This window comes from Artemia franciscana, chromosome 4, assembly GCF_032884065.1.
Source record: "Artemia franciscana chromosome 4, ASM3288406v1, whole genome shotgun sequence".
Taxonomy (NCBI): Eukaryota; Metazoa; Arthropoda; class Branchiopoda; order Anostraca; family Artemiidae; genus Artemia; species Artemia franciscana.
This window is the reverse complement of record NC_088866.1, coordinates 8,472,810-8,486,327: the sequence shown is the minus strand read 5'-3', so window position 1 is coordinate 8,486,327 and position 13,518 is coordinate 8,472,810. Positions and strand designations below refer to the sequence as shown.

The 13,518-nt window shown below is 34.8% G+C and overlaps 1 protein-coding gene across 4 annotated transcripts in view; it reads right to left on the bottom strand.

Annotated features, from left to right (window-relative positions):
* LOC136025944 (arginine/serine-rich coiled-coil protein 2-like) overlaps positions 1-13,518 on the bottom strand; it is a 33,257-nt gene that overhangs the window by 10,357 nt on the left and 9,382 nt on the right. For all 4 annotated transcript variants that reach the window (XM_065702041.1, XM_065702039.1, XM_065702040.1 and 1 more), the window contains exons 2-4: positions 13,258-13,368; positions 11,398-11,498; positions 7,153-7,370 (exon numbers count right to left, since the gene is read on the bottom strand). In XM_065702041.1, the coding sequence (XP_065558113.1) occupies positions 7,153-7,370; positions 11,398-11,498; positions 13,258-13,260 (322 nt within the window). In that variant the 5' untranslated portion in view covers positions 13,261-13,368. The remainder of the gene's footprint in view (positions 1-7,152; positions 7,371-11,397; positions 11,499-13,257; positions 13,369-13,518) is intronic.

The window sequence follows — 13,518 nt, the reverse complement described above, 5'->3', positions numbered from 1 at the left end:
CTCAGGATATCAGAAAGCAGCACCAACCGATGGTCCCCCCAAATTTCATCCCCAAGACTTTCAAGCTCCTGGCACTCCATGGGGAAATGGGCTAAATTATTATCCTCTTTTCCGCAATACCCACACTTACCATTTGTTCCCATATTTTTTTAATTTCTGTTCCCTATGTACTGGAAGGCAATATATAGAAAGAAAACAATAAATTACTGAGAATTTAAAATGTAGAAATTGGCAGATATATGATTGAAAGGAAGAAATGTAAATCGTACCGAATCCCTAACGAAAAAGAATTTTGTCCAAATAATTTTTTTAAGTCATTATAGTGGAAACTTTAATTTGAGAATTTCGGCATACAATTTTTTTTCGGTACAACCAATTTTTATTATTTAATTTGGAATTTTGGGAATTTCGGCATAAATAATTTTTTTAAGTCATTATAGTGGACACTTTAATTTGGGAATTTCGGTATACAATTTTTCGGTACAAATATTTTTTTATTATTTAATTTAATTTTGGGAATTTCGTTGGTTTAACCATTCGTTTTTAACTCGAGTAAGAGTAAAACACATAATGTTGAAGCTCAACCTTTTCAAAGCTCAATTTTTGTTTTTAAACGTAACTTCCGGCCAAAAACTAAACTTCTGTAAAAACGCAGGCAAAATTAAATATGCATGCAATAAAACGCATGCAATAGTGATCAATTTGAAATTCAGGAAAAGGTATTATTTATGTAGTAAAAACAGACCTGAATCAAAATATAGAGCCAACAACAAGAGATTCATACTTTCTGAGATTGAAATTGTTTCTTAAAATTAATAATTATCACATTATTGCATATATATGATGGCTAATAGTTATATTCATTTATTTAAGCACAGAAAACCATTAAAAAACTCTAATACGAACAAACAAACTGAGTCATTACATTACGCTCTCACGATGGGTTATACCTACACGAATAAATCGTGCCAGATTCTTGATACTAATAAAAGACTATTTCCCAGCAATTTTCCACCCAAGGCTCATCCTTCTCAACCACTCTAGAAGTTTTCTTTCTCAAGACCCTTAACCCTTCACACTTTCACAGAAAATACAATAGTTTTTCCTCCTACTCTCCAAGCATCGGTCAGCTATATGGACCACTATTCATTCTAACCCCTTGCCAAATATCTTCTTCTTCCCCCGAGAGGCATAAAGTTGCCTCTGCAAGAAACTACCCACTTTCCTTAGGCAGCCCAGCTCTATAATATATCTCCTCTCCCCATACCTTTTTTTTACCCTAGAATACCCCCAAGAGAATCAGACGTTCCAATCTGGCACTCCCACTTCTGTATTTCCTGATCGACTAAAATAAAATATACCTGCTCGGACACCTCTAAAAAATGCCTACCCATACAATACTCTCTAATCCACATGAATTCGAAATTGCCTTAATCTGCCCCATCCATAAGCATCTTTTTACGTCTAATAGAGACTCCCTCACTAACCTATGCTTTTCCATACTTACCCATCTTTCCTAGTACTTCACCATTTTTGCTAGCTTTCTATTCTTAACGACAGTATTCCCAAATCATTTTTAATAACTAAGCTATTAAATCTCTCATTTAAACTTAGCATCCTTCTATAATATTTTAATTGTAATATTTCTAATATAACACCCTTATCAAAACCTCAAACTCCTGCTCCATACTCGACTACCGACCTAATCTTTGACTCAAACACCCACTTTTGTAACTTAATATCTCCAAGACCTACTGGCTTGAGGGACTACTTAGAACCATTTTTATTACCCTATTCCCCTTTTTTCAACTAATTCTACATGCTTATCCCACTTACCCTCCATTGTTAACCAGCCCCACAAGTAAATAAACTCATCCACAACAGGTAAAATTTCCACTCTAAACACAAACTCCTTTCTACCCCTTCTCATTTCCTCCAAAAACCAAAACAGCTGATTTGCTAATATTAAGTACTAATTTTTTCTCTCGTAGACATCCCTCTAAATATCCGAAAGCCTCAGTAGGTTTTTCACTGAGTCAGTCAATAGGACAATGTCATCAGCAAACATTAGAGCAAAAGTACGCATGACATTAAGCCGTACCAATGGCACCTGGTTTTGCTCAAACTTATCCTCTAGATTATTCAGATAAAATGAAAACAATCTTGGGGAAACCGTGCAACCTTGCTTTATTCTAGGTCTACTTACCACAACTCTAGGGACAGATTTTTGGACCCTTACTACCATTGTAACTAACGAACAAATATGAGCTAACATTTCTACAAAACGTGTTGTGAGTCCCATTTCCAAATAAACTCTATTAATAAATCCATTCTAACCTCATCAAACGTTCCCCCTAAGATCTAGAAACACAGACCATAATCTGCCACCCTAACTCCTAGTATACTTATTAACTAATGAATCCACTATAAAAATTGATCTAACGCAGAATAATTTTCCCTAAATCCTGCCCACACTTCACTTAATTCTATTTCATTTTCCAACCAGACACCTAATCTTCTACACAGGATCTTGCGAAACCACTTACCCAGACTATTCCCCAAGTGAATATTTCTGTAGCTCGCATGTGAAAACATATCACCTTTTTCAAAGAGGGATTAAAATTGAGGTAGACCATTGTGAAGGCCACTCAGGTTGAAAGACACCAGAAAATATTACAGATATCAATAAAAGGTCTAAGTCCTGCACCAAGTCCATAGAAGACTTTGAATACCGTCTGTTCCAGGTGCAGAAGACCCCTTTATGTTCTTCAATTCCTTCCAAATCCTCTCCTCTAAGATATCCATTACAAGCTCTAGATCGTCTTGGCTAGGCCATGCTTGAAGGGTCTCACACACTCTAATATGCGTTTAATTTCTATTGTCCAATCCTCGCTAACAACTAGCCTGTCTTTCTTTATTTTCAAAATTTTCTGGCCAACTTCCCGTTGGCCAGAATATATATATATATATATATATATATACAGATTGTCGCAAATATAAACAAGAAAAAAAGAAGCTAAAACGATCGTGTATTGCAATGAAGTCATTACCGTATGAGAGACGTACAGGAGCCAATCACCTTGACTTATGGGAACGATATTATACCACAAGCTACTATGGTGAAATTTCTTGGTGTGTATCTTGACTGTTTTCTTTCTTTTAAACCACATATAACTCACACCCGTTCCCTAATCCTCCGCCAGTCTTCAATGTTGCACCGGGTAAACCATTTCTTCCTCCTGATGTTATGGTTTCTCTTTTTTATGCTTTCATTTATCCTTACCTTTCTTATTGCTTTTCTGTCAGGGGTAATACTAATAAATCTCTTCTCTGCTCACTTCAAAGAGCCAAAAATAGGGCAGTGGAGGCTACTTTTCTTCTCCCTTGGCTTTACCCTTCTTCTGGTCTTTATAATGATACTCGAATAGCTCCGCTGGATCGTATTGTAGATAAAGGTAATCTTTATTTTGCGCGTTCTGCTTTTCTAGGTACACTTCCACCGCACCTGCAACAATTTTTTTCACGGACAGGCCCAGGTAGGTGCTCTTCTTTTTTACGTGGTTCTTCTCAACGATTTATTTTACCAAAAAGATCATCTACAGCACCCCAGAGGTATGCTGTATATCAATCAATTATATTATGGAACTCCATACCTCCGGATGTCCATCAGGTCCGTTTTTCGTCAGGTCTTTCCAGTTTAGTAATTTCTCTCTCTCTCCCTTGTTTTTATCTTTCCTGTTTTCTCTTTTCCTATTGTTTCTCCTTTTTCGAATTCTTTCCAAACTGATGTATCGCTCTCTTATTCTTTTTAAAATTGTTTTCAGGAATCTTCTTAACTTTTCCATGTTTATTTGTTGTTTTTTTTCTGGTGTTCTAATGTCAACTTTTTCTTTCCTGTTTCTCTAATTTCTTGGTTTCTACTTATTTCTATTAGTATAGTTACTACGAGTTGTTTTTTACGGCATGCTAGTATTTATTCTTTCTTCGTCTTCATTTCAAATATATTGTTTGATTTAGGGTATTATTTATGGTTCTTTTAGTGCTCTATTATAGTGTTGTATGGCCCATAACAAGCAAAGCTTCTTTTTAAAGATTTGTACAAATCTTTTACTTTTACAAAACATTTGTACAACAAACAATATTGTAACAGTGTTTTAGCATTAATAAAATGTAATTGTTACGTGTCCATGGACACATATAGCGGATATATACCCTTTCATCTATTGTGAAACCACTTCAAATTTAAAATCAAAAAGGCCCTCTTTCAACATTCAATGGTCAACATTTCTGCATGATTAGGCAGAAAAAAGGAATGCAGGAGAAATATTTCCCTGTTTACTAAATCTACGCTAGCTACTAAGTACACTAATTATGTACTTACTGAGATAATAACAGAATAAGTTACCCCTTCGTTTTTGGGGCAGTAATTGTATTGAAACGTGGGTTAAAGATAGCTGGAGGAAGGCTCAATCGTCTTACAATCTCGCTACCTAGCGCTTTTCAAAGTGATAAAAACATGATTTGGAATGATAAAAAAAATAATTTAAAAATGAGACTGCACTTATGATCTGGACTGGTTCATACCAAGTCAAAAATACAGTCGGTTACCACACGGCTCCTTTGATTATCCACTTTGTCAGTTGAGCCTATTTATGTTAAATGATTGGGTGACAAATTCTTATTTTGATTTCAAAGTTCTTTACAATTACAATTGTGAGTTCAAAAATTTTTTGACTTTCGTGAATCGGTCTTTTGACCCATTAAAAGAAAAAAAAACAAGAAAAAACAAGTCTTTTCAACTGAAAGTTAGGAGCAACATTAAAACTTAAAACGGACAGAAATTATTACGTATATGAGGGGGTTCGCCTCGTCAATACCTCGTTCTTTACGCTAAAGTTTGAATTTTGTCCCAATTTTTAAGTATGACCCTTGAATCACAAAGGGTTAAATTAGAAAAAATAGCTCTTTTGAAAGTACTAAAAAGAACTTTACCGTAAAAAGCTAGGCGTTGACGAGGGAGGGAACTCCCTTATATACGTAATAATTTCTATTCGTTTCAAGCTTTAATGTTGCTCCTTACTTTAAGTTGAAAAAGCATATTTTTTTATACTTAATTTCTGATCGTTTTTTAAATAATGCTGGAAAACCCGGCGCCCCACATTTATAGAAAATTCCCTTTCCCCATGGAAAGATCCTCCCGCGTAACCTTCTCCCCCTGACTCCCCCACAGAAAAGTCTGTATACTTCCCAATAACCAATAATATATGTAAACCATGGTCAAAGTTCACAACTTGCAACCCATCCCCTGGGTGCTGTGGGGAATTAAGTTCTCCTCAAAGACATGTTCATTACATTTTTCGACTATGCTGAACAAAATGGCTATCACAAAATTTTGATCGGGTAACTTTGGGAAAAAATGAGAATGGAAGGGGGGCCTAGTTACCCTCCCAATTCTTTAGTCACTTAAAAAGGGCACTAGAACTTTTAATTTCCGTTCGAATAAGCCTTCTCGCAATATTTTACAGAACAAATAAACATACAAAACAAATAAATACGCATCCGTGATCTTTCTTCTAGCAAAAAATACAAAATTCCACATTTTTGTAAATAGGAGCTTGAAACCTCTACAATCAGATTCTCTAATACGGTGAAACTGATGGTAAGATTTTCATTAAAAGGCTATGACTTTTAGGGGGTGTTTCTCCCTCTTTTTCGAAAATAAGGCAAACATTCTCAGGCTCGTAACTTTTGATGGGTAAGACTGAGCTTGGTGAAACTTATATATTTGTAGTCAGCATAAAAATCAAATTCTTTTGATGTATCTATTGGAATCAAAATTTCGTTTTTGGAGTTTCAATTACTATTCAGTCGGAGCTCCTTACTTACAGTTCGTTACCACAAACTGTTTGACAATGGCTATTGGTTGCAGGATCACGATCTATATGTTGATAAGTCTGCATGGACTCTACCTATGCAGTAGGTAGACTCTACCTATGCAGTAGGTAGATTTAGTTGTGTGAGTTGTAGATGTTTCGAGTATCTCAACATGTTGAGTTTACCAGGTTGAGCTATTTTTTCGAAATCACTTTTAAACTTTCAGGCCAGAATAAAGATGAGAAAAATGAATAAAAATAATTCTGTGTTATGTAACTGTTGTACACCCTAATCTTCAATCATCTACAACATGACACCTCGCACCAGCACTATTCAATACAAGCAGAAAAAAGGAAATACACAAAAAAGAGAAGTTTTTCACTGACACAGAAGAGTAGAATTTCAACTCTAAGCATACAGATTCAAAATGTTAATAGAACTAACCCTTTTATCCTGATCTTCTAAATTTTTTTAGAAATCTGATTTATTTCTTCTTTCCAAAGCATTCTAAATTTGTTCTAGGCTTCAGATTGGTTTCTGAGAAATCCACGTTCTATTCAGCTCTGTTTCTCTCATGCTCAGAGGTTGCATTAGGGATTTGAACACATTGAAACATTCACTATTTAAATATAACATGTTTAAACGGAAAGAATCTTGAGATATAGCTGGTTAACTTTACATATTAAAAAAGTTAAGTGATTTAGTTTTTTTTCTTCGATGAATTAGGGTATTTTTTGGTGAATCAATATAAATTGTTCTTTACTTCTCTGTAAAAATTGAATACAAACAAATCTGCTTAATATCTATCAAAAAAAGAGAAAGAAGTTTATAATACATATCTAAATTCAGGGGAGATTTTCCATCCACTCTCTTGGGAAATCCTTCTTCGACTACCCCTCAAGATCTTTGTTAAACCTACGTTAAAGTAGCTGTTCATCTGCCTTACACTTTCAGTAACCGGTAAACTATCATCTTTCCAGAATTTCTTTACCCACCCCCTGGGAAAATCATGTTTCCACTCCCCTCCCAACAAAGAGTAACCGGCAGGCCAAAATCATTACGGAATGCTTAAAGGGTGACTAATGTTTGTTCTAAATCCTAATTTCGCCTTTCCAATTCCAACTAAAAATATTTTACTTTTAGCAAATACATCTAGACGAGGAGTCAGAGTCCAGAAGTAAAAAAGAATACAAGTAAATATAGAAGAAAGAATGCAAGTAAATAAAGAAGAAAGACTGCAAGTAAATAACATTCAAATAATTTCAAAAGTAACAATACCATCATAGTAGTCCCGTCGTTCGTGGCGACTTTCTGAATAGTGACTTTTCCTGCTTCGATCAAAACTTCCACTATGCGACCCTTTATACCTTGGGCTTCCGGACCTCCTCTGCGGTATTGGACTCCTCGATCTTCGTCTGGGGCTTCTGGATCGAGATCTTCGTCTAGGACTTCTTGATCGGGATCTCCGTCTGTCTGAATCATCCCGTCTGTCACTCCTGAAATAATAAATATCCCTTAAATAGGTAATTCAATAAGAAACAAAATACAATCCCCAAAAAGTTGAAAATACCAAAGCAAACAAATTTGGTATTCAGTGCGAGGGAGTTTCTACATCCCGATTGCGAGCATGACACACCGAAGTTATTTTTGTTCGTTCAACGTGAAACCCAAAAAAAAATTACAGGTTTCATGAATGGGGATTTGGAGATCCTTCCATAGCTTTACAGTTGCTCAGACAAATTAATTTTTCCGGTTTTAGTAGAGACTTTCCCACCAAAACCTCTTGCATCAAACAGATTTACTTCAATTAATTATTAAATTATTTAATAATCATTTAATAATTTACTTCTTCCTTCAATTATTTAAGTATTTACTTCTTCCTTTTTCTTAAAACTAGCCCATAGGAAGTAGTACCGACATCATTCAACATTTACCTTTGCGACAAATGCGTAAGTAAAAAAAGACTTAATCACATCTGATCTGATGTCCTAAGCTTTAAATCTGCCCACAAAGATAATCCCAGACTGACTAGGGTATTAAATAATTAAGAAAGAAATCATAAGAAAAATAAATACAGGCATCATAAAGTAATTTATCTTTTGAACTACAGATATTTTGTTTTTTTAAATATCTTGGTATACTTTAAGGCAGCTAAATGATATAACTATTCCTCTTTCTTTTTCTATCTAGAAAATGATTTTTTTTTCTTCTATATATATTTACCCAATAAATAAGTTTGGTAACACCAAACCTGAGTATATGAATACTTATATTAAAACGGAATTAGTTGAATCTTTAAAAGTGTTCGGGAAGAGGTACCCATACACCAAAACAAAATTTTTTTGGACTGGCCATAAAAATTTCTATGCTTGACTCATAGATTTTATTTTCTTTTTATGCATTACCCGACCTCTTCATGAACCCTACTTGACAAATTATCAGGCCACCGTGTGTGCACCCTGTTTAGAATCACATATTGGAGACACTTCAAAGCAAAGAAAAATAGTCAAAGATCCAGCTAATTCAGAAAATAGAGAATGTTTGCTGTGTCTTGCAAAACACGAAGCAACAGATCAAGCATCAAAACAAAGGCTCATTAAAGCGAGAGAAGGATTATTAGGACAAAAAAAAACTATATAAAACACATCAAAACTTTGTTTATATGTATTTTTGTAATTTTTAGCGAGTCGGACAAAGAATTAGGGGGGGGGGGTTCAAATCCAGTAACATCTCCACCCTAGCTACGGCCTTGGTTAGTACCCTTCTAAGTTTCAAAGTAGGGACTAATATATATATATATATATATATATATATATATATATATATATATATATATATATATATATATATATATATATATATATATATATATATATATATATATATATGATTTATAGGAGTTTAAATTTTGCCTTTAATCCAAATTACGAACAAATATTGAAGTTCTTAAGCAAAAATTAAAACAAGAAGTTAATATGAGTTAGTGCACTTAATGTAAGAATAGCCTTTGTAAATAAAAACGATTAAACATTGATTGAAAAAGAAAAACCTTATATGAAAATCAACTCTACAAAACTAATTAAAGTAAGATATTAAAACCCAAAAGAAACAAGAGCCAAGAGCTCATATGGCACTTGTGACGAGGTCGGAAGAGCCAAGAGCTCTAGCAAAACTCTAAGAATCAATAGATTGATTTAAAAGGAAAATCAGACGCTTAATGGCGGTCGGGATTTCAAATAAGAGCTCTGAGACACGAGGTCCTTGTCAATATCAAAATTCATTAAGATCCGACCACCCATTCGTAAGTTGAAAATACCTCATTTTTCTAATTTTTCCTCTCCCTTCAGCCCCCCAGATGGTCAAATCCGGGAAAACGGCTGTTATCAAGTCAATTTGTGCAGGTTCCTGAGACGCCAACCAATTTTCATCGCCCTAGCACGTCCAGAAGCACCGAACTCGCCAAAGCACTTGACCCCCCCCCCCCCCAAAGAGAGTGGATCCAGTCCAGTTACGTCAATCACGTATCTACAAGATGTGCTTATTCTTAACACCAAGCTCCATGCCGATCTCTCCACTCTAAGTGTTTTCCAAAATTTCCGATTTCCCCCTCCAATTCGCCCCAATGTCACCAGATCTGGTCGGGATTTAAAGTGAGAGCTCTGAAACATGATTCCCTTCTAAATATCAAATTTCATTAAGATCCGGTCATCTGTTCGTAAGTTAAAATATCTCAATTTTTCTAATTTTTTCGAATAAACACCCCCCCCCCCCCAACTTCCCCAAAGAGAGCAGATCCAGTCCAGTTATATCAGTCACGTATCTAGGACTTGTGCTTATTCTTCCCACCAAGTTTCATCCCCATTTCTCCACTCTAAGCGTTTTCCAAGATTTCCTGTTTCCCCTTCCAACCCCCCCCCCCCCAGTGTCACCACATACGGTTGGGATTTAAAATAAGAGCTCTGAGACACGAGTTCCTTCTAAATATTAAATTTCATTAAGATCCGATCACACATTGTTCTAATTTTTCCGAATTACCCCCCCCCCCCCCCCAAAGAGAACAAATCCAGTCTGGTTATGTCAATCACGTATCTAGGACTTGTGCTTATTCTTCCCACCAAGTGTCATCCCGATCTCTCCACTCTAAGTGTTTTCCAAGATTTTCGGTTTCATTCTCCAACTTCCCCCAATGTCACCGGATCCAGTCAGGATATAAAATAAGAGCTCTGAGTCACGAGGTCCTTCTAAATATAAAATTTCATTAAGATCTAATTACTCGTTCGTGAGTAAAAAATACCTCATACTTTTTCCGAAATTACCGAAATGTCTCCCCCACAGAGAGCGGATCACGTCCCGTTATGTTAATTATATATCTAGGACTTACACTTATTCTTCCCACCAAGTTTCATCCTTATCCTTATTATTGCTTATTCTTCCCACCAAGTTTCACCCCTATCTCTCCACTCTAAGCGTTTTCCAAGATTTGCTGTTTTCCCCTCAAACTCCCCCCAATATCACCGGATCCGGTCGGGATATAAAACAAGAGCTCTGAAGCACGAAATCCTTGTAAATATCAAATTTTATTAAGATAGGATCACCAGTTCGTAAATTAAAAATACTTTATGTAAATTAAAAATACGAGCATAAATAAAGTCTGCTCGCTTCTTGTTTTAGTTTTATTCTTTACTTTTCTGTAAAAACTTATTTTTGGGAAAAGTTTTTTTCAAGTTTTTCTGAATTAACCGCCCCTCCATTCCCCCTCCCTCAGATGGTCGAATCGAGGAAGCAACTATTTCTAATTTAATCTGGTCTGGTCCCTGATACGCCTGCCAACTTTCATCGTCTTAGCTTATCTGGAAGTGCCCAAACTAGCAAAAGCTGGACCGACAGAAATTGCGATAGCTCTATGTCACTTAGTAAACACCGAGTGCCATCAAAACGAGCATAAATAAAGTCTGCTCGCTTCTTGTTTTAGTTTTATTCTTTACCTTTCTGTGAAAACTTATTTTTGGGAAAAGTGTTGCAATTGATAAATGTTATAGTGATAATAGTTTATTACTTAACAGTGAGAAAAAAAATAAAACCATATTTTCCCATATGCTAAGGTTTGTGAGGAAAATGAAATGCACACTTACTTTCAAAAAACCACATTGAATCCCATAGTGCCACAAACAAACCAGAAAATACTATTCTGCTTTAGACAACCTTATTTCATCTGAGGAACACAGCTCTCAGCCAAAATGTTGGAAATTTTTTCTTGTTTTCACTGGCTATCAGTTTTCCTCGTTTTCCCCCTATATTTATCTAATCTTCCTCAAAGATAAGACTAGTTTCTAAATGGTCTGTTGATTTTTCAGGAAACACAACTTTTCCAGATTGTTTTTTTTTTAGTTCAATGAATAATTTTAATCTCTATTTCCCAGCAAATTTTTTCCAAAAAATAGCCTGCATTCTACAAAATCACACTGCTTCCCTACAAAACGCAGTACGTGCAAATACAGTAAAACAAATAAAAATCGAAATCACCTGTCACGATATTTTGCCCTTTCACTCCTGTAGCCACCTCTGTCAGCCTTTCTTTCTTCCGACGCCCTCGCCTCAGCAACACGATATCTGCCATCTCTTTCCTAGAATTTTGTTCTGGCGTTGCAAAGCAGCAAAAGACACATTAGTACAGAAGAAAAAGCACACCAAAGTACACTATGCAAAATAACCATTTTTCCCAATATATTTTTTATTTTAATTAATATATTTATTTTTACTTACTAATATATATTTTTATTCATCAGTACATTTTTTATATATTTATAATATATATTTTTAATATGTATTTAAATATATTTATTTATTAATATATTACAATAGTATTTTTTTTTCTTTTTTAGGAGAAGCCACCAAATAAAGTGCAACTTATGTAAAGACTGTACATTACAAGGGCTGGTTTTAAAAGATGCACAGCGTTGGAGTTATTTTTAATCCAATTTTTACTCAAGTAGGAAAACACAGACAATTTCATTCTGGATTATTAACTAAAATTATACGAAATAGAAAATGATACGAAATGAAAAGAAAAATGAAATGAACAAAAAACATGACAATCCAACAGAAAAATCGAAAATTTTCTATCTCAAATCAATATTTGAATAAACCTTTACATAGCTCTACAAAAAATTGTGGGGAGAAGGTAGGAAGACCCCACGCTTCCCTTGTTTTGTTCATATGAAAAAGCCAAAGTAAATTTCTTTCTCCCATTGGAAAACAAAAATCAATGCCACGGAGGAGCATCAACCAACTTCGAAGCCACAAGGACCCGCAACAATAGAGTCAAAGTGTTTTTTGCCAAAGAAAAAGAAAAGAAAGAGTAACTTAGAAGAAAACCGTTAGACTCTACTTTTTAGAGTTAGCCTCAAAGTATTGACTGACTCTAAACTATGTATCTTCATAGTTAAAACCCCCAAAAAGCAAATTGACCCCCCCCCCCCCAAAAAAAAACAACAACAATTGCCAAGGCTGATTTGACCAACGCCATATTAGAAGGCCTTAATTCAAATTGAACACAGATTGCTAATCCAAAGAAGAAGAAGTTTTTATCAGATAGTTGGTTCAACCTTTTTTCTGTTTTTTTTTTCATAATTTTTGGTTTAGCATTTAAATAATTTGTACATATATATATATATATATATATATATATATATATATATATATATATATATATATATATATCCATTTTTGTGATTTAAGCGCTACTATGATTCAATAGCTTCTGAAAAATAAACAAGCTTCTTTTTAGCATTCATTGACAAGACATTGCTCACTAATAGAACAATACAGATTTTGACCTTTAGCAGAGGAAATTAAAAAAAATAATGATTAGTAAGCTGGTGCATAAATTAACCAGACATAACATGAAATCATTGACATTAGAAGAATAGCAAGAGATTGTACCTTTTATACAAGACAAGTTCAATTAAAAAACGAATAGACTTAATATACCTGAACAACAAGGGAACAGGGATTAAATCAACTGATGATTTTTCGAGAACCTGACCACTCCTCCTCCTCCCCAGCAAAAAGGGAGCACACAGACACTGAGAAAATGAAGACAAAAATCCAGACAGCAGGATGTGAATAATATCCCAATTCTATTCCCAACAATATCCCAATATCTTAATAATATCCCCAATTGTGTGAATAACATATCCCACACTACATATACATTCAGAGATGCACAGAGCCAAAATTTTGAGAGGAAGGGGGAGGAGGAAAAAAACTTTAGGGGACTAATTTCCCGTTTTTTATTGAGTGGCATGAGTTTCTTGGGTTAAAGTTGGGGGGAAGGGCACTGATTTGCAAGTATGTATAAATTTATAGAAGCAAGTGACTTACCATCTGGAAAATCTTCTCCTGACTTCTATATTCTATCCAATCTTCAAGTAAGATGTGTTACAATGTCTAAGAATGAATTGTGTAGTAATATGGAAGCAACTGATACAAAATCTATAAAATAGACATAAAAAACTTGGCTTCCTTATGGAATCAAAGAGCTTCACCCCAAGGTAAAACTTTAGTACAAACATAGGAAATATAAAATATACACTGTTCACTTGGCTTAAGCAAAATATGTATCAATAAAATGCAGAAAAACAC